General features: G+C 36.7%; 1 protein-coding gene across 3 annotated transcripts in view; it reads left to right on the top strand.

Moving 5' to 3' along the window:
* Positions 1–24,929, top strand: part of ADAMTS3 (ADAM metallopeptidase with thrombospondin type 1 motif 3) — a 286,648-nt gene that overhangs the window by 115,985 nt on the left and 145,734 nt on the right. For all 3 annotated transcript variants that reach the window (XM_059067187.2, XM_067035816.1, XM_067035815.1), the window contains exon 4: positions 18,270–18,426. In XM_059067187.2, the coding sequence (XP_058923170.1) occupies positions 18,270–18,426 (157 nt within the window). The remainder of the gene's footprint in view (positions 1–18,269; positions 18,427–24,929) is intronic.

Below are 24,929 nucleotides of genomic sequence, written 5' to 3'. Positions count from 1 at the left end.
TTATCCTCCTGCCCTTTGCCTTTTGGTAACCATAAGTTTGTTTGTTATGCAGAAAGGATTCTTGTTTCGTTCACTTTATGGGTCTGAATTATTAGTACTGAAATAATGAAAGTCATGTGACTCTAGGAGAGCTCATCCTAGTATTGCTTCTGTTGTTATGACTCCCTGGAGGACTGGTTCATAGTGGACCAGTGTGGAGACCTGGCTGCGGGCGTTGGAACTGGTGAATGTTACTGATCACATAACCCCAGCAGAGTATATTCTGTGTCGACCGAAACACTTTTCAACCTAAACACTTATTTGAGAGTGCTACATTGTGATAGAAATTGGATTATGATCATCACCATAAAATATCCACTTAGGGGGATACAGATCCATGGGTAAAAAATTACTGATCTGATCATCTTTGTGTTACAATGACTTTGTACAGAGCTTTCTTTTATAAACATTTAGTTACTTTGAGAATATTTTAGGAAGTTGGTTGACAAATCCTTGATGTCAGATGCTTCTAGTGGTGTGGACTAGCCATGGCATTTTGCTGTTTGCTAACTATTAGAGCTCAGCATTTTTCCATGGCAGTAAAAATGCGTCAAGAACCTAATTTTAATGTGGCTGTGCCATAATTGATTTACTTAATTCCTATTTATTTTTTCCACTTGGTATGTGTAAATTTAAATTCCTAGAAGTGGAAATGCTGAGTCAACAGATATATGTCTTTTTGAGAATTTTGATTTACAATGTTAATTTATCCCCAGAAAGGCTGTAATAATTCATAATTTCATAGTAATATTTATGAATGTTTGTTTCTCCGTAACTTTGAAGACCTGGGGATTATCTTTCTTTCAAATCTTTGACAGTCATAAGAACCTTAATGGTGGCCACCTTAGAATTATGCCTACCATAGGACCCAACCCCAGAGTATTTGATTTAGTCTGTCTACAGTGGAACTCCGGGATTTTCATTTCTTATAGGTCCGAGATCAGTGGAAAGAACATCAGGTTAGGAGTTGAAAGATACGGGTTCAAGTCCTAGTTTTGCCACTCACTATATGACGTTGAACATGTCATTTTCACTTCCCTGAGTCCTGGTTTTTTTGTTTGTTTGTTTGTTCGTTTGTTTTTGCGGTACACGGGCCTCTCACTGCTGTGGCCTCTACAGTTGCGGAGCACAGGCTCCGCGGCCATGGCTCACGGGCCCAGCCGCTCCGCGGCACGTGGGATCTTCCTGGACCGGGGCACGAACCCGTGTCCCCTGCATCAGCAGGCGGACTCTCAACCACTGCGCCACCAGGGAAGCCCCTGAGTCCTGGTTTTTAAATAGCACAAGGTGGCTTTAAAGACTGAATGAGCAACAACAAAAACAAAAAGCTGAATGAGCAGATAAATGTGGAATGGGCTATATGAGTGGAAACTGACATTGTTATCTGTTATAATATCATGTAATTAGGATTAGGCCTCAAAAATTTAGGTGCATAACTACCTTCTCCTGGGGGACAGAGGCTCCATTTTGTTTGCAGCATATGAATCTCAGGAAGCAGACCAACATCAGTCTCTTTACTCTGTCTCAAGGGCCATTTGAAGATCAGGATATGTGTAGGTTTGAAGCCGGAGGCTTGCCATTTGTATTTGATAGTGTATATGGCCAAATGTCAGCTAGCTACTCTTTTACTGGGATTTTACCTACCTCACTTGTCCAGTTGATTGATGTGCTGGATAGTAATAGGAAGCAAGGGAGGCCAACCATTCTAAATAAATTATGGCTTTGTTGTTGAAAGAAACAATTTTTTTCTAATCCCAACTCACATCCCTTTGATATACACATACAGTTTAAAAAGAACAAAAGCATTAATCAGTGATTTTATATATATGTGTACTATTTAACCAAGGTTACAACATTGAGATATATTTTAGCAACAGCATATAACTTTAATAAATTTTCTTATGGGACGAGACCATGTTCGTGTGACACTGTATTTCATAGACCAAAGGTGCAGGAGGAAAGATTCATGAGGATTTAATAAAATGTGTGAAACACTAGACTGTGCAGATACACATTAGATCAACAAATGTAGCTATTTAAGATAACAAATGCTTTAGCCTCATATTTGATATGACTGAGGTCAAGGCTAGGTTTGTAACAAGGTATAGCTTTTTTGACAGATATGCCTTCTTTTCTTGGAATAGTGCACATTAGTTAATGTTGCACCTCAGAACAAGAACATTAGAAGAAACCCAAGATATGAGATGAGTGCTGCAGAGCAAGGGTCAATTTAGAGGGAAGTAGAGGGAACTAGAAAATGTCATTATCCACAGAGCTTGATAATGGACATTTGCTGTTACTGAATTTCTAGCTAGAGAGATGGTTTAGCATTTTAATGTGACTTGCAGACAGGGTGTGGCTTTTGATCAGGAGCAGACATTAATGATCAGCGTCAGCTGTGGTTAAAGCTTGTTTTTTTTCATCATAAGAAGATCATCAGGGAAAAAAGTCAGTATATTTCAATACTGTAAACTGTTTTGGGCTGTTTCAGCCATTTGGCAGCTCTATAAACGGAGTAGGGTTTCATTGAAAGAATGAGAACTGAGAAATATATGTTCTTTGCTTTCCAGCTGAGGTAGATGCTGTTCCGATGTAGAACTAGTTTCTGGGCATTAATTTTGAGAATTGCTTCTTGTTACTTTTCCCCTGAAAATATTGTAAATATTATAAATAAATATTCTGAAATACATAAAAAGCTTGGCCTATACTTTATTTTGGTGTGAGCTAAATATAACGTTTATATAGAAAATGTAGAAGGAAAATGCATCATTGGTTATTGGTACCGTTGTGCAAAATAAGGTGAATGGACTCGAGATTTCCAAGATCACTCTCAGTTCTAAAGTGCTATCATGTTTACTAGTTCTTTTAAAGACCTAACTATTATGCTCTTTATTCAAATTTTTAATGATGTTGGGGGCTTCCCTGGTGGCGCAGTGGTTGAGAATCCGCCTGCCGATGCGGGAGACACGGGTTCGTGCCCTGGTCCGGGAGGATCCCACATGCCGCGGAGCGGCTGGGCCCGTGAGCCATGGCCGCTGGGCCTGTGCGTCCGGAGCCTGTGCTCCGCAACGGGAGAGGCCACGGCAGTGAGAGGCCTGCATACCGCAAAAAAAAAAAAAAAAAAAAAAAAAAAAAAATTTTAATGATGTAGAGTAGTATATCTGTCAGGGTCCTGATATGGAGAGGTGACATTCTTTAAAAAGATTTAACTAGAAGAATTTCATAAAGAGACTATTTAATGAGATGTGGACAAGGGTAAGGGAACTAACATGGGATGGTGAGGCACCCAGAGCCCATCAAGCATTGAATGTTGTTTTATCCCAAGATCTCAAAGGGCAAGGCAGGGAAATGGTATTAAAGCTGGGGCCATGAAAGGGGGTATTTAAAGGGACTAGACACCACCACTTTCAGATATATGGTGTGGTACAGAGGGGAAATAGAGACAAACGCCTAACCTTTCTCTTCTCTCATCTACTGACATGGAGGATTTTATGGACCAGTCTAAGAAGTGGCACATTGTCACTTCCACCCACATTCCATTGGCTAGTACTTTCTGACCAGAACAACTGGCAGACTATGGTTAAGAAGCTATCTTGGGCTTTCTTCTCATTTGTTGATAATTTATCCATAGTTACTCCTTCCTTTTTCTCTCATTACGACTTGTTCTTCATAGACTCTTGCTTGGTTAATATTCAGTATATACAGATCTTACAGATCTCTCCCATTTCTCCTTCCCCAAATATCTCTGTCCTTTTAGCCTGCTTTATTTTCTTTCTAATGCTTACCACTGTATGAAAGTACATTATTTACTTACTTGTTTATTGTCTTCACTAGTATTTTAAGCTTTATTGGGTAGGACTTTGTCATATTCCTCCCTGTATCACAGTTCCTGGAACTGTGAATGAGCCATTTTAGCCATCGTGCCATAGTCCTTTCTTCGCATTCTTATTCATGCCCACTGGGTGTTCTTTTGCCTTGCTTTCGCTTCTCTCCTTACAACTTTTTCTTTGTTCTCTCTGGTTTGATTTATGTTTTGCTTTATGGGTATTCTAGTTAGTCTAGTGAAAGAGGCTTCATTGATGGAACCAGAAACCATCCTACAGTCTTAACAGTTCATGTTCCATTTTTGAATTCCTCTGTATGTTCTCAGGTTTCCATTTAATTTGTTGATGATGCCTCCCAAGTTCCTTTGCTATTGTCCCCATTCAATTTCTGTTATAATCTCTTGCCTCATCTCAGGACTCACCTTCTGTTCCAGCCAGACTTTCCCTTGCATTCTTTTAACAGTTTTGGCTCTGTCACCAGACCTTCCCTCTCTTAGCTATATGACTTAGTCTAAACAATTAAAAATAATATATAAGGATCAAATATTTGCTTTCATTCACTACATGCTTCTTCTACCTTAACTCTAATTCCATTCTTTGTTTTCCATTGTTATGTAACAAACCACCCAAACTTGGGTGTAAAACAACAGTTGTTTTATTATGTTCTTGGATTTTTGTGTAGCAGGAATTCAGAGAGGGCAAGTACGAATGATCTGCCTTTGCTGCAGAATGTCTGGATCCTCATCTTGGAATGCTCAAAAGAATGGGAGTGATTTGAATGGCTGAGTGTTGGGACTATACTGAGATTTTTTCATTCACATGTCTGGTGACCAAGCTGCGTGATTCAACGGCTTGGACTGTTACTAGGGTGCTTATGCATAGCCTCTTCATGTGGCTTGGGTCACTCACCGTGTGGCAGCTGGATCTGAGAGGAAGCATCTAGAAAGAGAGTGCTCCATGAGACTGAGGCAGAAGTTTCAAGATTTCTTCCAAACTAGGCTCAGAAATCATGCCATGACACCTCCACCACATTTTTTTTCATTACAAGTGAATCACAAAAGCTGTCCTGGGTTCAAGGTGGTGGTAGGACAATTTAAACTCTTCCTCTTGATGGGAGAGTGGCAAAGTCATACTGAGGAAAGCAATGTGGGATGATAGGCTGTGTTATAGGCCATCTTTAGGAAATAAAATCTACCACAATTGACCTGTATCTAATTCATGGGATTTCTTCTGTTTAACTCAATGCGGTTGAAATGCCCAGAGGCCTTGTTACTCAAAGTGTCGTCCAAGGGCCAGAAGCATCCACATCACCTGGGAGATTTTTTGAAATATAGAATCTCAAACCACTGAGTCAGAATCTGTATTGACAAGATCTCCAGGTGATTCATTTTGAGAAACACTGGCCTTCGAGACATTGAACATGACGCCAGCTTGCCAATATCCACCTGATGGCAGAAAAATAGCAAGTGCTGAAAGAATAGTTGAATTGATCTAGATTGAATTCCTATTTGCAAGCAGAATTTCTGTACTTTAAATTGTACCTGTCATTACTAATTTTAATTCTATTAATTTTAATTGTGATCTGGCTTATCTTTTTAGGAACAGTAAATATATCTTCAATATCTATCCTTAAAATGTAGTATAATGCAACACTCTTAGCTATAATAATTATTAATCATTAATCTTCTTGACTCAAGAGGTTTTGGAATGTATATGTATTTTGGTATGTATTATAATGTTATAATGCAATTTTGAATAATTTCTAAGTTCTTTTGGACTTCACATTCCCCTTAAACTATTTTTTAATTGTTGGAATTTATAAAGCTTTTTCTTTGCTGTGAAAGCTGATTATTAGTAGATATCTATTTTCTACTAAATGAAAGAATATAATTTTTATTTTTCTTATAACTGTTAAGACAGCCTGACTCATTCTGCAGACTCTTAAAATATCTGAGAAATGTATACATATTTTATTATATCTTTAGTAGATGACTATTATTTAGAGTTCGATTCATATTTTACATTTACTCATGTTTTATTTAAATAGTCATCTTCTGAAAATTTGTTTTAGCATAAGGGAGTAAATATACCCAAATTCATTTTGATTGGCACATTATTTTCTAAGCAGTTTTTCTCAAACTATAATTTCCAGACTACAACTATTTACAGCATTTAAAAAGAAGTGCTTGTTAAAATTGCAGATTTCTGATCTCCATCCCAGTCCTTTTGAATCAGACTCTCTGGAGTTGAAACATGGAAAAATCTCTGAGGTTGGGACCTAATTTCTTTGTCACACTGAAGTTTGAGACCTACTTTATATTAATCTTAAAATCATATTTCAAGTTATTTATCATGGGACTAAGTGGGTCTTGGGATATTGGCAGGGAATAGCTTTTCAAATACATCTTTCCTGGGTGCTCTACTATTGGACGATAATTTAATTGGAAGTCATTTTAGTGATTAATCTAGTAAAACTCTTGTAATTTTTCAGATTATGAAACTGAGCGCCAAAGAACTTAAATGACTTTTCAAAAATCATAGTAGTTAGTAGCAAAGCTCTAATCAGAACCCACATCTTGTGTGAATCAATCAAGATTCCTCCTTTGTGCTCTGTAAGCTAGGGTCACCTTATCTTTAAGCCTGGCAGTTAGGTATGTTAATGACAAGATCATAAAGGAAGTCCCGTACATTTAATCAGAAAGGATCTACTGGTTTTCTGAACTGATCGTGTTAATAAAATGAAGGTTCACAGTCTTTGATCCTATTAGTCATCTAATTGAAGTTTTTTCTTAGTGATTTTTTTTGTATGTCCCTATAAACCTCATCCTGACTTGGGGAAATTACTAGATAAAATGGCTTTACGTGAAAAGCTCAATATAAAAACCAAATCAGATACATTAGGGATGAATTATTCTCTTTATGAAAAAGAACAAAAGTTTTCTTTAAATGAATAAAGTATTTATATGCCATAAATTCCACAAATGTCAAACGCTTATGAAAACTGAGATTTTACTAGAGATTTTTAAGACTTTCTGGAAATTAGGGTAGGGGAAGCCTCTCTCCCCATCCATCTTCAGATTCAGTCCCCTTCACACCCTCTTCCTCTTCTTCACTTTTATATCCCATCCTTTCCCTCTGTGATTGTATTGATACAAGCACAGTAGCTATGGGTGAGCCACAGTACACATGATTTCTTTTGGGGTTGTTCAATCATTAAACTGACTTTTAAATTGCAAAAAGGCCTTAAGAATGTTGCATAATTTCGGTTTTTCAATTTTCCTCTTCTCTCTACAAAGGAAAATATCAACTGTATTTTCTGTACCTTAACATTGTGGGACATTTTAACTTTATAAATGTTTAGCAGCAAATTTATCATGACTGTTGATGCACATTTGTACGAGGCACATATTATACTGGAGGTGGAGGAGGACCTGGAGTGGATTTTTACTGTAGAGTGAAAGGTACAAGGACTCCTCAGAAGTGCGTGTTCTGTCTCTCTGCCTCTCACTCATGTACATTCTCTCATTTTGCTGAATTTGGATCCTAAAGCTTGGTTGGACTAACTTCTCTTCTTCTTTCATTTTTTTTCATTAAAAAAACTTTTTTTGCTGTTTTGTTCTTCTCTTATTGGCTGCTTTGATTCAGTTTTGTTGTTGTTTGTTGATATTGTTGTTTGGTTTGCTTTATGTTTTACAAAGCAATGAGAGGAAATAAATAACAGAAGACATGCTGTTTTGGTTCACATAAGTCCTCTGCCAAGATTACTGAGGTTATACCTTGGGTGTATTTATTAATATAGATGGAATTCCTAGCTACATAAAATCAACACCCAACTCAGAAATAAATACATTTAATATTTATATTTTATATTGTACACCATAAATCATTAATAAATTAGAGTTATAAACTGCAAGATTTAGAGTTATGAACTGTTACACTATGCTAAAAATGATAAAAATAATTTACCCTCAACTTTTTTAGGACAACTCAGATATTTGTGAAATATTGAATAATGCTAAGTAAACACTGTTAATACATTTAATCCTATAATTTACACATTTTCAGAAAAATTTACTTTCTTGTTTCAAATTAAACCATAATGTCTTAGTTTTAGCTTGCAGTATACAGTCTTGTACTTTAACTCAACAAGTACCTACCTCCTTCAATGTGGTAAAGATATGGGACAGTTTATATGCATTCACACAGTAAAATATTGAAAACAGAAGGGAAAACAAGAGCAGGAAAACTAATATCCAAGAAAAGTTCAGTATCCACGGTTTCATGACACAAGATTGTCTTAAAGGTAGAATACAAATTTGACTTTGAGTTTTCTCACAGATATCGGTTAATTACATAATATGAAGTGCTTATAAAATAAAATTGAACCAGTTTTTCAGAAGAAGAAGAAAAACTGTTCCTATTATTAAAAGCTGAGAGATTTTTTCCCCTGGATTCTCACATAGCAAACAGAGTATTATATTGAGAGAAGTCTTCTAACAGCGAACATACTGTTATAAAGATAATGAGCTTCCTAGGACTCTCTTGTGTAATCTTCATCATAGGGTGATGTTTTAGTGCTTTACATAGTTGAATGAAAACAGTCTTATTAGGGGCCCAAATAACAGCAGCCTGGCTGGATGGAGGCAGGGCTGGTAATGGAAAGGAGAAAAAATAAAGCAATTAGACTGGATATATAGAAAATTCTTTCGCCTTCAGGAAACCTTCCTAGAATTTTATTTCTTGCAACCTAGATTTTCGTAAGAGTCAGACAGCCAAGGGTTGGAGTTTATGCTGTATAACTAAGGAACTGAAATGGTGATGTCTAGTGTTCAGTGGTTAAGGTTAGACCCATTTGCTTTAGCGATTAATTGAATCAAGATTAATGGAGTCAAGATTAGTTGAGTCAAATGGCATATCTTTTTTTTTTTTTAATTTAGGACTCAAACTAAAACACCTGCCTTGTGGAGGGCCTTTCACTCCTTTCAAGGAAAAGATTCTGCAAATATATGTGTAGTGTCATCAGTTCCTCAGCAGAGGATTATGTTGAATGCTGCTGAGATTCAGAAGTCATCCAGAGGGACCATTGTTGAATGAAATGCCAGTCAAACCCAAAGATAAATATTGAATTTGATTACATTTATAGTTTAGTTCAGCTGACATCTTACTCAATATCTCTTACTTTCCAGACACTAGCACAGTTGATGTAAATAATTATAATATAATATTGACAGTGATAAGTACTATAGAAATATAGATAAAATGCTGGAAGTCCAGAAAGGCTAAAAATTACTTTTGGCTTTGGAATAAGGGAAGGCTTTGTGGAAACTGGTAACAAGGCTTGGGAGAATTTTTAGCTATTTCTTAATCTTCATAAACTTTATCCAAGTGCATCCCAAATAATAAGCTTCTTTATGTAAATAAATAGTCCTTTGGTTAACAAATATGGCTGTGTCACTTCTCATTCTATTTTCCATCCTTTCTCAACTATGTTGCCTTTTCTAATGCCTTCTCTGTAGAAATTTGGGGGATGTCATTGAAATACTCCCTGAAATTCAGGCAGGATGTAGAAATCATATTCATATTCAATATAATAACATCTGTCCATTCTAATGATAAACTGGAACTAGGCAATGTGCTTTACTGACATAGTCATAGAATAAATGTTGGAGGAAATAACACAGTGAAATGGTGATTCTCAAAATGTGTTTTTATGAACCTTAGTGAGCTAAGATGGAGTTGTATTACTACAGTATATGATAGTCTTTCTTGACTATTACATTTACATTTATTCTCTCTCACATACATATACAACATTAATATAAAATTTTCTCAGTATTCCTCTAGACATTTAAAACTAAACTAAGTTTAATTAAATTAGTTTAATTAAAACTTAAACTAGACATTTAAAACTTATTACTAATTTTCTATGTTATGACCTAGTATAAGGTTGTAACCAATTTAACACAAAATAATGGATATTCAGTTAGCTTCAGCTTCAATTATGTATCACATTATTTGATACATATTTCCTGGCATTCTAAAAGAAAAGCTACCTTGCTCTCCTCTCCTTCCTTAATAGATTTGAGAATCATTGCAGTAAAACATTTAGGTCTCACAACTAAAAATAGAATGTTTCCATAGCATAAGGTTTTTAAAATATCTGACACAGAATTTTCAAAACACCTTAGTAAAACTTTTGAAACTTCTTTAAATGTCTTTTATATTGATTTTCATTTTAAACCAAATTGAACACAATTTAGTCTTTTCTTAGTGACTGCTGTTTATTATTGTCGACATATAAAGACTAGAGTTTCACATTTGTGGTAAGGCTTTATGGTTTACAAGTCTTCATAGACATTATCTCATCTGAAACTCCTTGGACCCCACACCCATTACTCTTGTTTGCCATTTGCATTCTGATGAGGATTAGGAAACCATCTAACCTAGTTTAGTGAAATTGGATGTCAAATATGGGTGTAAGGACCTCTCCTAGTGAGTAAGGAGGGTGGCCTTTTTTGATAGCTGTTTCCATGCTCAGAAGCTATTTGGCTTAGTTCTGGATTCTTGGCAGTGTTTGAGCTGAATGATGTATCTGGAAGAGTTGACCAGATGAGAGGGAAATTATGCAGCTGGCTTTTTAGCACAGATTACAGTTTTATAAATATCCCCTATAAATTGATGTCAAAGGGATTGTGTGAAGATTTAATTAAAATATAATAAAATATGTTGAATATAATGTGCTTAATGCTGTACTAAACAGTAAATATTTTAAAAATTAATCTGCTTTAAATTTTGGAAAATAGTTTGAGAAATACCATAAATATTTCCTATATTGTTACATGATATCACAGAATGGTAAATGTGGAGGACTTTGTGTCATAAAGGGACATTCATGAAATATTGTCTTGGTACCATACATTAATTAAATACCATTAGAGATAGATAAGAAATTACTGTATCTGTTTAAACAGAATCCTTTATGAACATATATAATCTCGTGTGTTGACATTTCTAAATATTTCTGTTATAATTTAAAAGTTGTAAATTTCTGGCAGCACTGTAAATAATACCAATGCTTAGAATGTCATAGTCTGAGACTTTTTTATTTTACACATATTGGGTTTTATTCTTTTAAGTCCCTCCCTTGTATCTTGTGAAATAAAATTGTGAGGACCTGTGAGCAGGAATGTGAGTTATTTAATATTAGGGTATGCAATGCATGGTCTTTGAGCTTCCAAAAATGTGTGTTGAATGCATGACTACCTAAAGGAATATCTTAGTGGATAAAAGAGCATTTACTACTTAACTATTAGTATTGATGATTTTTTGCATGGGTCAGTCTTGTCTCAAAGCACAAGTACCTTTTTTTCTTCCTTTAATTGAAGTATAGCTGATTTACAATATTGTGTTAGTCTCAGGTGTACAGCAAAGTGATTCAGTTATATATTTATTTTTAAATTATATTTCATAATAGGTTATCACAAAATATTGAATATAATTCCCTGTGCTATACAGTAAATCCTTGTTGCTTATCTATTTTCATATAGTAGTTTGTTTCTGTTTGTATCCATACTTCTAATTTGCCCCTCATTTCCTCCTTCTCCCCTTTGGTAACCATGTCTATTTTCTATATCTATGAGTCAGTTTCTGTTTTGTATATAGAGTCATTTGTCTTATTTTTTATACTCCACATATAAGTGATATCATACAGCATTTGTCTTTCCCTGTCTGACTTATTTCACTAAGCATAGTATTCCCTAGGTCCATCCACATTGCTGCAATTGCCAGTGTTTCATTCTTTTTTGTGACTGAGTAATATTCCACCATTATATATATATATATATATATATATATACACACACACACACACACACACACACACACACACACACACACATACACACACACATATACATACCTACAGAGCCCATCCTTTTAAGCCAGTCATCTGTTGATGGGCATTTAGATTGTAAAATAAACACAAGAGTACTTTTTAAATAGTTACTCCATTTTGGGTAGCTACAGAGGGAGAAAAATCAATATGGTGGGGTGGGAAGAGCAGTGGAAGAATCTACCTATAATGTCTCTGAATAGTCTAGGATCTGAAATATATCGATGTGTGGCTTTATCACCTGCTCTTTCCATAATTCACTGTAATATCTCTTCAGCCCCCACTCTACTCTAATTAGACACTTTTGTTTGTCTAGTTTTCTTCTCACAGTCTTCATTCTTTGTGTCATCTTCACTGCAGTTACTTTTCCTTTGATGAAGCTCTCTCCTATTTTGATGCCTATAACGCTCTACTCTGTTTTCCTCCCATATGTCTTGCCATTCTTTTTCAGTTTCTTTCCAAGATGTTTTATTTCAACTTGGCCATTTTTTTACATTAATTTCCTCTCCCTCAAATATTAGGCACCTGCTTTGAGCCAGGCACTGTTCTGGGCCCTGGGATACAGTAGTGAATTTGACAAAGTCTGTGCTTGATAAAGTTTATGTTCCAAAAGGGTGACAGACAGTCATGTAGGTAATGCCTTGAAAAGAAAAAGTCTAGGATAGAGAGGGGAGGGGAAGCTAATTTATGTAGGTGGGGATAGTGCCAGTGAGGCTGGGGACCATGTGGCTAGAGCAGAAACAGCAAGATGTAAAGCATTAGGAGAAGCCAGAAGAATAGGCAATGTCAGGCCATGTAGGGCCTGGTTCTGAGTTCAGATCTTAGGAATTTCCTATACAGTAATATTCTAAGGTTCTGTGAGCATTTCCCAAGATTTGCTCTTGGCCCTCCCTCAAATCTCTTTATGAACTTTTCTTATTCATTTTTTCCCCCAACAGTTTTAGCTATTACCTCTGAGAATATGCATCCCATTTCCAATATATTTATGGCTATGGCAATTTTTCTGAATAACAATTCTTCGTCTCTCCACTGCATGCTGGGCATTTTCACCCCTACCCCAAGTGAACATGCTTAATAAGGTAATCTTCTTCCTGCCTTTCCAATTAGCTTTCCCTTGTAGCTTTCTGTTTCTGTGAACAAAGGCATTAATTTCCTAGTCACTCAACTTCAAAATTTAGGAGTCATCTTGGATTGCATCTTCCTCTCTTCCTTTTCTTCTCATTTTGTCATTCCACAAATATTTATTGAGCATCTAGTTTGTGCCAGGCACTGTTTTAGGCACTTGGGATACAGAGTGAACAGAACAGACTGAAAATAATTCCTGACCAGCAGGGTAGTGGTGAGAGATTGAGAATGGACCATGAACATGATAAATGATTAGGCTATTTAGTATGTTAGAAGCAGTGAGTGTAATGGAAAAGATGAGCAGGGTAAGAAGGCTTGGGGTGCTGGGTGGGGGAAGCAGGTTGGGTGATCAGGGTGTGCTTCACTTAGTCAAGGACTAAAGGAGGTGAAGGAGTCAGGCATGTGGAATTCTGGGGGAAGAAGATTCCAAGAAAGGAAAGTGCAAGTGGAAAGTGCCTTTCCAGTGCAAAGATCTTAACGAGGGCACCTGCCTGGGGTGTCAGGGATCAGCAAGGAGCCCACTGTGGCTAAAGTGGAACCAGCAAGGGCAGGAGTAAAGAGATGAGGCCCAGGAGGTGGTGGTGTTGAGAGCGGCCATCCTAAGAACTTTGATTACTTATCTGCGTGGAAGGGGCGCCCTTGGAAGGTTTTGAGCAGAGGAGCTTACACTAAGCAACCAAGTATTTCTTTTTTCCTGTTCTAACTCTTGAATTCATCCCTTTTTCCTTTCTCTTTCCCCTTTTCTGTTCACGTTGCCACTTCTGCCACCTGAACTTTGATTTTTTTTTCCTAGTGCCCGTGCTTGCTTTCTTCCTAGTTCTTTCTTCCATCTGGAACTTAATCATCAGATAAATCTTTAAGCACCACTTTGTTTTAGTCCATCTGATCAACCTTAGTTGTTGTTCTCCATTCTACAAATTAAAATTCAGACATGAGGTGAAACAAGGCCTCCATAACCTTGTTTCCCAGAACTACCCTGCACAGACTCTGCTCTGAATGAACGGGTTACCCACTGTCCTCAAGCATGTCTTGGGCTTTCGCACTTCACAACCTTTGCTCAAGCCTGAGCTGTCTCACTTCTAATGCCTCCTCTCACATCGCCAGTATGGCAATCCTTCCACCTTCTGAAGACCACTGTAAGTCTCTAAAAATTCTTCATCCCCTCCCTTTTACCATTCATTTATGTCATTTTTCATCAAAAAATGTATTGAAGACATATTTTGTGCAGCCATTGTGCTGGTGCTGAAGGAGACAAAGGTGAATTAAGAGATACAAGTCTGCCCCAGGAGCTGACACTGCCACAGGGGAAACAGAGAATCATAAAGTTAACATTTAGGTAAAACAACCTGGCATTTGTGTTAAGGGCTGTGAGAGAAAACACATTGCTCTGAGTCAGAATGAACAGCTAAGGCGGATCCTAATTTCATCTACATGGGGGTGAGGAAGTCAGAAAATCATTTCTAAGGAAGCAACATTTAAGCTGAGACCTGGTGAATAAAAATTAGCTAAGGGAAGTGTGGAATGGTAGGAGAGGAGCCTTCTAAGTAGAACCAACAGCATTTCAAAATCCTGAGGCTATAAAGAGCTTGGGAATATCAAAAGAAAAACAACACTGAACAAAGGCCCCAAAGGCTGGGGCAGAGTCAGTATGGGAGAGTAGCAGCGCTTGGGGTTCATAGGCAGGGCTGGATGATGCAGGCCTTGAAAGCCATGGTGAGGAGTGTGGTTTTAGGTGCAATGAGAAGCAACTGAAGTGTTTCCAGCAGAGGAGTGACATGATCTTATTTGAGGTTGAGACTGCCATCTGCTCATCAAAAAACGTTTGTCTTTTCTCCCTGGGCACACAGCCAGATTCCATTTCCTGACACTCTTTGCAGTTGGCTGTGAGCCAGCCATGTGACTGTATACTACGCATGGAAGTAAGTGGTAGTGGTGAGTACCAGGGCCAGCTCATAAAAATCTCCCATGGGGGCTTCCTCCTGCTGTTTCCCTTTCTGACTGGGCAGCTTGTATTGAAATGGCTGAGCCACCATCAGCCTCGACCCCTGCATGGCTGTGTGGAGTGGAGCCCCCTCCCAGCTGACCTAGAACTGTTCTGAGGTTTTATGTGAGCAAGAAAGGAACACCTGATGTTTTGAGCCATTACATATTCAGCCCATTGGTCACCACATTCTAGTTTGCCTAAAATAATACAATAATTTGAAAAAGCAATTTTGGCTGCTATGCTATGTGAAAATGTGAGACAGTGTGAACAACAGCAGTGGCCAAAGTGAAATTCCCATGGGCACTAGGGAGATTTCAGTTGAAATAGATTTTAGATAATTTCAGATGGAGAATCAACAGCTCCTATTGACAGTTTGCTTGTGCAGCAGGACTGTGGGAAAAGAATCTCACTTGATTTGACTTTCAACTGCCATCTCACTTACTTTCTAGACTTTTCATAACATACCTCACTGAATACCTTTAGGCACATATTTTATTTATTTGACTATATTGCCCTCAACTGGAGGGTAAATGAACCATGTCTTTGAGAATTTTTAATTTTACTATGGTATCTAGTACAGTGCTTTAGATAAGGTGTGTTTTTTTTTCCATTGAACTTTGCTTAAATTGATGAATAAAAGGGTAGGCTCTCAGATTTCCTGTCCATAGAATTATTGGTGGTCATATAAGCCAGCTTTTGCCTTCCCATTGATATTGCCCCAACCTGGTTTAGATTTTCAGTTGCCTTCTAAGGGTTAGGGTTAGCTGTGTTAAATTTTACCTGTGATCTAGTGGAGAAGTAACATCATGGGGCCTGAGATTTGAGTGTTTGCAATGGAAGGTATGTAGAAATGTTTTTTGATGGCATGTGGGTTAATCCTTACTGCTTTTCCCCATGACTTTCAAGTGTCCCCAGTAACCATTGCCCATTGTTCAGAGGTTGCTGGCTGCTTCAGTTGACCCTGTTTCCACCCAGGGTTAGGCACTCATCTGGGAGAATCATTATGATCTATGGAAAGTCTCACAATAGGAGGCAATTTCTGTAATCCAAATACACAATGATGAGGTCTGTAACTAAGGATGTGGCAGTGGAAATAGAAAGATGGGAAAAGAATGTAAGAGACTTTACAGAACACTGTGCCTGAATGGATCTGGGGCAAAGAAAAGACTGCAATGAAGATGAATACTGATAAACTTCAATCTGTAAACTTAGGTATACATCAACAGACCTGTGTTTCCATGACAAAGCCAGTTAACGCTGCCTCCCACCAACAGATGGCGCTAGTAATGAGGCTGGACATTTCAGCCTTAGGCGTGGTACAGTTAACTTGTTATATGTTTACTGTGTTTGTGCTTAGTTTGAATCTGTTTTATGAACATTATTAACCCATCCATGCCTGAGCAAGACAAAAAAGTGATGTTGAAATTACTGGTAAAACGAGATTTAAGAATATGACACGGGGCTTCCCTGGTGGCACAGTGGTTGAGAGTCTGCCTGCCGATGCAGGGAACACGGGTTCGTGCCCCGGTCCGGGAAGATCCCACATGCCGCGGAGCGGCTGGGCCCGTGAGGCATGGCCGTTGAGCCTGTGCTCCGCAATGGGAGAGGCCACAACAGTGAGAGGCCTGCGTACAAAACAAAAACAATTTTTTTAAAAAAGAAAAAAAAAAAGAATATGACACTAATGCTAAAAAGATTTAAATGACAACTGAAAAGCATGAGAAAGATGTTGGAAGTTGTATTGTAGAGATGAATCCATTGACAGGAGGAACAACTCTGCAGGGTAAAGATCTAATCAGGCCACTCGTGAAAACACTGCATTTTGCAGTACAAGAGTAGGGGAAAAGTAATTGACCAGATGAGAAAATAACTCCAAATATTGGAGTTGTGTCTGGAAGATCAGCATTACTACTGAATGCCCACTAGCTTAATATTCTTTGTAATGAAGGCTAGAAGTTTGTTCAAGAGGATAAAAACTAAACACTGTGAAAGAGCTGTAGTGATCTTTCCTTGTAAGACAAGGTGTAAATCCAAAGGCTGTTTGTATGAGCACAACATCTAGGTGGATGTAGAAATGGCATGTGGAGACACCATAGCTTCTAAGAATTCTCTATGAGGCTTACACAGGCAAAGGAGGGGATAGAGCGTATCTAGTGGGAGAAAACAGAATTGGAAAGGGGTGACAGATTTGACTACAACAGAAAAGCCATAGTCATAGGCATATTTGCTGAAAACGAATGCTATTTGGCAAGGTTTACCTACCTTTCATGTCTGTGCTGCTTGACATGGAGGGGTGGAGCCATTAGACCAATGGGTAGGAGGGGTGGGAACCATTCCCCCCAGCCTTGCCTATAGTCCATAAGAGCCAGTGACCTCATATTTGAAAATATAGAATAAGGGCCTCAGAAGAAAAATGTGACTTAGATCTGATAAATATTTTCAAAATAATTACAATTCCACACTACCACATTATTTCTTCAACTTTGTTTTCAAATAAATGTACTGCTGTTCAAATTAATACTACATGTTAGTGTATGACCTTTACAGTAGGAATATGAACTATAACTATTTGACTGTAATGTGGACTCAATACTTAAGGAAGAATAAGTTTCAGACAAAACCATCATTTCTCTTCAGCTATAGTATTGAATAGTATAGTCCTGATGTTTTCTAAATAAACCAAAGATGAAACTGTGTCAGAAAGAAACACTAGAGAAGTGGAAGGAAGTAATTGCATGTAAGATAACCTTTTCATGCAAAAGGATGAAACTTGAGAAGGAAAAAATTATGTAAAATAATGAAATTAGATTAATATGGGACAAATATGAGCTAGTTCTTCAAATTAATAAATATTAGAAATGTGGGATTTCCAATGAAACTTAGGCTAATTAAGGACAGAAATAACCTGATGTAGTGAGTGCCCCATGGAACTCTTTCCTCTCATACCAAAGTGATATGGCAGGAAGATGTAAATGAGTTACAGAAGATGTAAATACTTGACATGCATGGACAGAAGCTCCACAATGGGTTAATTTGGGAAATCAGAGACGTTTCTTGAATTTATGTGCCCATAAGATTTTTTTAGAGATAAGCTACTGAGTAGAATACATAAATGTTCTTCTTTTAGTCTGATAAAATATATAGATTGTATGATTTCCTCATTCTTACCCTATATAAAGCTCTTATTCTACCTTGTATGAATTTTTTATTCCTACCATAGATGAATGTCTGTCTTATATGAATAACTGACATTTATTGTAGCTTAACCATTTTACATTTATAACCAAAAGTGGAAAGAAAACCCATTAGTTTTCAAAACTTGTATTCTTGCCATTTAAAAACCTACTTGTGAGCTAAAGACGATAGATATTTCTTTTAACATTAACACATTTTATGTTTTCTCTAGGCTGGAATGATAAAAGGTGATAATGATGAGTATTTCATTGAACCCTTGGAAAGAGGTAAGCAGATGGAGGAAGAAAAGGGAAGGATTCATGTTGTCTACAAGAGATCAGCAGTAGAACGGGCTCCCATAGATATGTCCCAAGACTTCCACTACAGAGGTAGGCATCTTTGATAATAATTAACTGTGATTCTAAGATATATTGAAAACAACTCTCCCATCAGTTAAGAGAAGGTGACTGTCATGTGCTCTTATATAAAATGTGGAGGTAGCAAAATAAGTTTATGTTTATAAATCATGAAATATGGCTTGCCTGTTTTTAAATGCATAAGAGAAATATATGTTACAGGTATTATTTTATTTCAGGGCATTATTGTTATTTATGACTTCTTTTAAATTTTCCCATTAAAATGATCTTTTCTCTAGCTTGTGTTAAAATTTGAAAATATTTATGTCTTCCAGAAGTATCCAAATTATGCATTATTAATATTACTTTAAAACTTTTAAAATGAGATATATTGACATGGCAAAGAATTATATTTTGTTTTAAGTCCAGCTGATAGATACATTTGAAAATAAGAATGCTATCTGACTTTGTCTATTTTGCAAACCTTATTACAATATGGAAGAGACAATGAGTTGAATGATTTTGTCAAATTTTATTTTAAGGTAGGCTGAACCACTAAAGTCAAGTGAATTATGGCACATGAAGGTTTTCTATTTTGGTTTTAATGAGATCTGAAAGTAACTTTGTATTAAAGAGATGTTTTTATAAGTTGGGTATAGAAGTTCCCTTTATGGAGAAGAAAGGAACTACGGGAATCCATGTTTTTTTAACCAGATCTCAGAAAGTCTGTACATTTGACCCTTAAACAACGTTGGGGTTGGGGTGTCAATCCTCCTTGCACTGGAAAACCCATGTATTACTTATAGTCTGCCCGCCATATATGCGGGTCCTCAGCATCAGAGTTTCCACTTCCTCAGAATCAACCAATGCTGGATTCAACTAACCGAGAATCAGCGGATCATGTAGTACTGTAGTATTTACTTTAGAAAAAATCCACATATAAGTGGACCAAGGCAGTTCAAACCCCTGTTGTTCAAGGGTCAAGTGTATTTTCTTTTGCCAGGCCAACTTTCTGAATCGAAGGCAATGGAAATATCCCCTAGGGAAATGTCAGGGATACAGATAATCTTCTTAATTTAGCAGCCATCTGTCTTCTAGATTAATGATGTCTTTTGAGAGTTGTTACCTAGTTATTAGTCTTATTTAAGGGAAGCCACAAGCTTCCCTTAATATGTTGTATTAATTGGAATAGTACAATTTAAAGTACATTTAAAATTAACATGGTCTGACAGTGTTCTGAGAAATTTCTGGTTTGAAACCTATCCCAGAGGGCCACTGTGGTGTAATAGAAAGAGGATACACTTTGCAGTTAGATAGACATGTGTGAGCAATAACTCTACAATATCAAGTTGTTAGATTAGTAGTTAATGTTTTTAAGCCTCAGTTTGTTTATCTGTGAATAGAAAACAAAAATATATCGTGCAAAAAAATAAATAAATAAAAATATATTGTGCAATTATAATAAGTATTAGAACTAATATATGCAGATTGCTGAATGTAGCCCTCAGCAATAATAGTTGCCTAATCAGTGTTAGCTGTTATTATTAATTATTGATATTAATTATCTTCTGCAAAAGATTTACATGTTGAGTTTTGTTAAAGTTGAATAGTTAGACATTGCTTGCCCTCGTGTTGTGAATACATTACCATTAATTCTCATTTATAAGTATTTTCATGTTTTAAAAATGTTATTCTAAATCAGAAGACTGGGTATGTCAAAGGATAGATAATAGGATACAGTACTTTTTCTGTAGTCTTGGTTGTTATATATTAACAATATATAATATCTCTTGAGGCAACGGTCAAACATATTTGAGAAAACCATAGCCCACATGTATGGAATGGTCTTGGAGGACTGGAAACCAGATTAGTGTCTATGACTCTTATCCTGTTTGCTCCATCTGTCACACTACAGTTTCACCAAACTGTACCCTATTACTCCATTTCAGTCCCTGAAGATATCTGTATCTATAAATATCAGCCCTTGGTACTTTCCAATAGTCTGATATTTATAGAGGAGGAGAGATTATTTTTTTTCTTGAAATCAGAAAATTGCAAGAAATATTATGTTTACTAATTATGGCATTTTTAGATTCTAGGTTAGGAGAAATAACTTAGGAGTCAAGGTATATAAGTTTAAAAGAATTGGATGTAATTAAGATATTTTGGGACATTATTTTAGGAAATTATTAAAAATATAAATTCCAGTAGCATCAGTATCAGTATACTCAGATTATATGAGGAAATTTTAAGAATGCAGACTCTGAAGACTGTTTGAGTTTTTCAGTTGCAAATAGAAGATTACTTTATGGTAGAAGTAGGTCACAACCTAGAGTAATATATATTGGAAAGGTTTTCAACAGTCACGGGTCAAAGCAAAAGGGGTTCCTTTGTTAACTCTCAGTTATCTTAAAACTGGAACCAAAATAGAACTATTCAGTTCTCTTAGAATATTCTGTGATAAACCTTAGTAGGAACTTAACAATTTTTATTTTCTTATTTATACAGTTCTGATTGAACTGAGTTGCTGGTGATATCAATTTACCTCCTTTTGAGAGTCTTAAAATGTAACTATATATTTTTAAAGTGTAAATATCCTCCTACCTTAAATAGAGATTCAAATTTAGAACTCGAAGTACCGTACTATAAAGTTTAAATTCTTCTTTTAACTTCTTGGTTATAGGACTGAGAGCCAAGCTTCTTCATGGCCTAAATACTTTCCAAGTGAAAATTAAGAATATATTCTTATAATTTTTTCCATCATTCTAAAATGTAAAATTAAAACAGATTCCAGGATTAGAAAGGTATATTGATTTATAAATGAAAACTGTAGTACCATATAAAATAGTGCTTTTCTGGATCAGTATAGGATGTTATTTTAGGAGACATGAGGTCTCTCTTCAATGAGTTATAAGAAGAGGAATAAAATACATAAGACTTTGTTAGAAAGAAATGTATTTGAGGGCCATGGGCTTCATAAATTTCTCTAACAGAAAGTCAGGAGGAGTTTTAATCATAAGCAAGGCACATCTGTCAGTAGGATCCCTGTAAGTAAATACTCTGCTGTTATAATATCTTACGGAAAAACCCAAATGAACTCTTTGGCCAACCCAATGTTTTGCTACTTGTCACACTGATTGCCTGGCCACATTTCTTGCTTTGTCATTTTATCAACTCAGAACTGCCATTCATTTGAGGTCTGTAATTTGTTGCAAGTGTTCTAAATTAAAACAAATTATTACCTGAACTACGTGAGTAGAAGTGAGAAGGAGAGAAGGAGCCAAATTGGGTTGAGATTGAAGTAAAACTGATGGGGTTATTTGATAGAGTAGATTGGGGGAGAGAGAGAGAGAGATCAAGGATGACTCAGAATCCTAATCTGGAAGACTAGAGAATTCTCTTTCCAGAATTCAGGTATTTCAGATGAGAAGTAGAAATAGGCTTGATGAAGGATGACAAGTGGCTATGCTTTTGGATATATTACGTTCAAGGATCCATTGGGATAAAAACTCATGGTGTATTTTCATAATCGTGTCCCAGAGTCATTGCATGAGTGTCTTTATATACCTGTTGTAGTAGGGATGGGTAGAGGTTATCTTGGGAGTCAGGTGGCAGATATTGGCTCATGGATGCTTAGAATGTCTCTGCTTGCCTTCAACTCTCTAATTCCAAAATCTGTATCAGTGAGAATCAGAAAATGAACACTGCACAGGTTTGGGAGCCCATGAAAGATGTTTGCTACCTATCACTATAGGAGAGAAGACATTATGTCCTTAAAAAAACAACAAAATAAAAATAAAACAAAAATTATGCTTCTACCATACTCAAGAGCCCTAAGTTATTCCACTTGACTAAATGCAAATCTGTATTTTGATTCCTTATCTTTAAGAATATTTATCTAGTCTTCCAATAAAAGTCACAGCTTTGAACTTGTTGAGACAATATATTATATAGTACAATTCAACAACAACAAAAACCCTCAACCATTCCCAAATATGGCACAGATTTTCTTTCCTTGACCCTTAAGGAATTTATATTGTTTTTGAAATGAGGAAAAATATGAATAGTGCTTAAAAATATATTGAACTTGTAAAATCATAAATAGGGCACTCTGCTCTAGAATTACTCTTTTAAGAATAACACCTAGGGCTTCCCTGGTGGCGCAGCGGTTGAGAGTCCGCCTGCTGATGCAGGAGACACGGGTTCGTGCCCTGGTCCGGGAAGATCCCACATACCGCGGAGCAACTAAGCCCGTGAGCCATGGCCACTGGGCCTGCGCGTCCGGAGCCTGTGCTCCGCGATGGGAGAGGCCACAACAGTGAGAGGGCCCGCATACCGCAAAAAAAAAAAAAAAAAAAAAAAGAATAACACCTAAAGCAGTTTTACATTTGGCAAGATAAATAATCTCTTCCAGTGCAGAACTGGCAGGTATTCACAACACATAGCGCAGCCAGGTTCTGGCAAAGAATACCATCCTTTTCATTAACAACAAATATAAACTTGGCATGCTTATGATAAAGAAATTTGTCTACTTCATCTTAGGGGAGAGTTGAATTTACTTCTTTTTCTGATTTCTGCTTTGGGAGTATGGAGATCACATTCACTTTTGGCACCTTTAGTTTGTACAAAATTATTTTGTATTTCACTGATTTGAAATTTTATTTGGTAATGACAAGGCTAATAAACTATCAAAGGGTCATAAAGTTCACCTCCACTGTTTAAATCAGTCATCAGTCTAAACTCAGATAAAAACCAAAATGTACTTCTGATCATCTCTTAAGAATGTCTCCATTGTCATCAATAAGAAGTTTGCTTTAGGCAGTCTATTTTCTGGGGGGAGAGGGGGACTGTACTTGTATGACATCATTCAGCTTTTCATATTTTTTTCTTAATCCCTGGGCCCTTAGGCTTCTCCCCTCAAATTACAAACTGTTCATTCACCAGAAGCTTTGTGTTAAAGTAATTTTTGTAATTACTTCCTACCAGTGGGAAACAAGGAATAGTAAGCCTTTATCTCCTGGCTTCCTTTCAGGATTTTCATTTTCCTGCATGAACCCAAGTGCTTGTGTTGCTGGTGTGGTTGTCATGGCGCTGTGAAGGAGTGTCTTTGTCCCAGGTGGGAAACATGTACAAGTCAGAAATGATTTGGGAGTTGCTCCTGGTTGCCAGGGAATGAAACTATGAAACAAGAACTAGAATAATGGGAAGACTATTCCTTATTTTAGTGACGCTAGGAACTTCCTAGGCACAGAGCCCTTCCTTGATCTGTAGGCACATGAGTAGGTGCTATAGTCCTTTGTATTTGGAAGTTCTCATGACTTATACCCCAATCAAAGAGAAACATTGGTGGACATTGTAACCCACCAAAAGAAAAAGAAAAATCAAACACGAAAAATTAATTTTAGCAGATGTTTTCTTATTAAATGAAGCAAGACACATACTATTATGAAATCATTAAGGTCTGTCAATAGCAAACATTCTTTTAGGTAAATGTTAAATGATAAAGTTTTCACAGAAGCACAGATTAGTTTATAATATAATCTAAAGTTCAGCTGTTTGTCAAGGCTACTCCCATTGGATTCACGCGGAAATACTAATAGTATTTATGGAATTCCTTTTCAGGTTGGTTTTGTATGTTTTATCATCTAGGTATTTATAATAATTATTGACAAAAGAAGGCAGTTAAAGATTGAATTATTATATAAAGTAATCAGGAAGCAGAGTGAAGATTAAAGGAGCTTTCAGATGTGAAACATGAAAGATAATATTCCCCTTATTAACATGTCTTCCTGGGCCTATTCTATTTCTTCATGAATAGGTACAATGAAAGGAGCATTTATACAGACCAGGATTAAAGTGTTACAAAATGTAACTCCGTATTTTTTCTAATAAGGTATTGAATATGGAAATACACAAATGGTATTGAGAATTCAGAGTTGCTGGATTACTATTTAGTTATTGATGTGGCATTAATGGAGAAAGAGAATTGTAAGGTTTCAGATATAGTGTCTTGTGATTGGAGTGAAATTGAAAGCAGTTAATTTATCTTAGGGTATGAAGCTAATTCAGGTAACTTAGGCCAAATATTGATTTTTAAATTAAATGATTGCCTCTCAGAAGTAACTATATCAATTACTGACTTATGAAAGAGCAGTTCATACCAAGGAAAACCTTTGTTAGTATTTAAAATGCGTTTGCTCTTTCTGAATATAAAATATATCCTATTATCAAAATACACTTTTTTTTTTTTGGCTGCGTTGGGTTGTTGCGCGCGGGCTTTCTCTAGTTGTGGCGAGCGAGGGCTACTTTTCCTTGTGGTTCGCGGGTTTCTCATTGCGGTGGCTTCTCTTGTTGTGGAGCACGGGCTCTAGGCGCGTGGGCTTCAGTAGTTGTAGCATGTGGACTCAGTGGTTGTGGCTCACGGGCTCCAGAGCGCAGGCTCGGTAGTTGTGGTGCGTGGGCTTAGTTGCTCCGCGGCTTGTGGGATCTTCCCGGACCAGGGCTCGAACCCGCATTCCCTGAACTGGCAGGTGGAT

The sequence above is a fragment of the Kogia breviceps genome, chromosome 6 (assembly GCF_026419965.1).
Source record: "Kogia breviceps isolate mKogBre1 chromosome 6, mKogBre1 haplotype 1, whole genome shotgun sequence".
In the NCBI taxonomy this organism is placed as follows: Eukaryota; Metazoa; Chordata; class Mammalia; order Artiodactyla; family Physeteridae; genus Kogia; species Kogia breviceps.
Note: the sequence above shows the minus strand (reverse complement) of the source record. Positions and strands in the feature narration are given on the sequence as shown.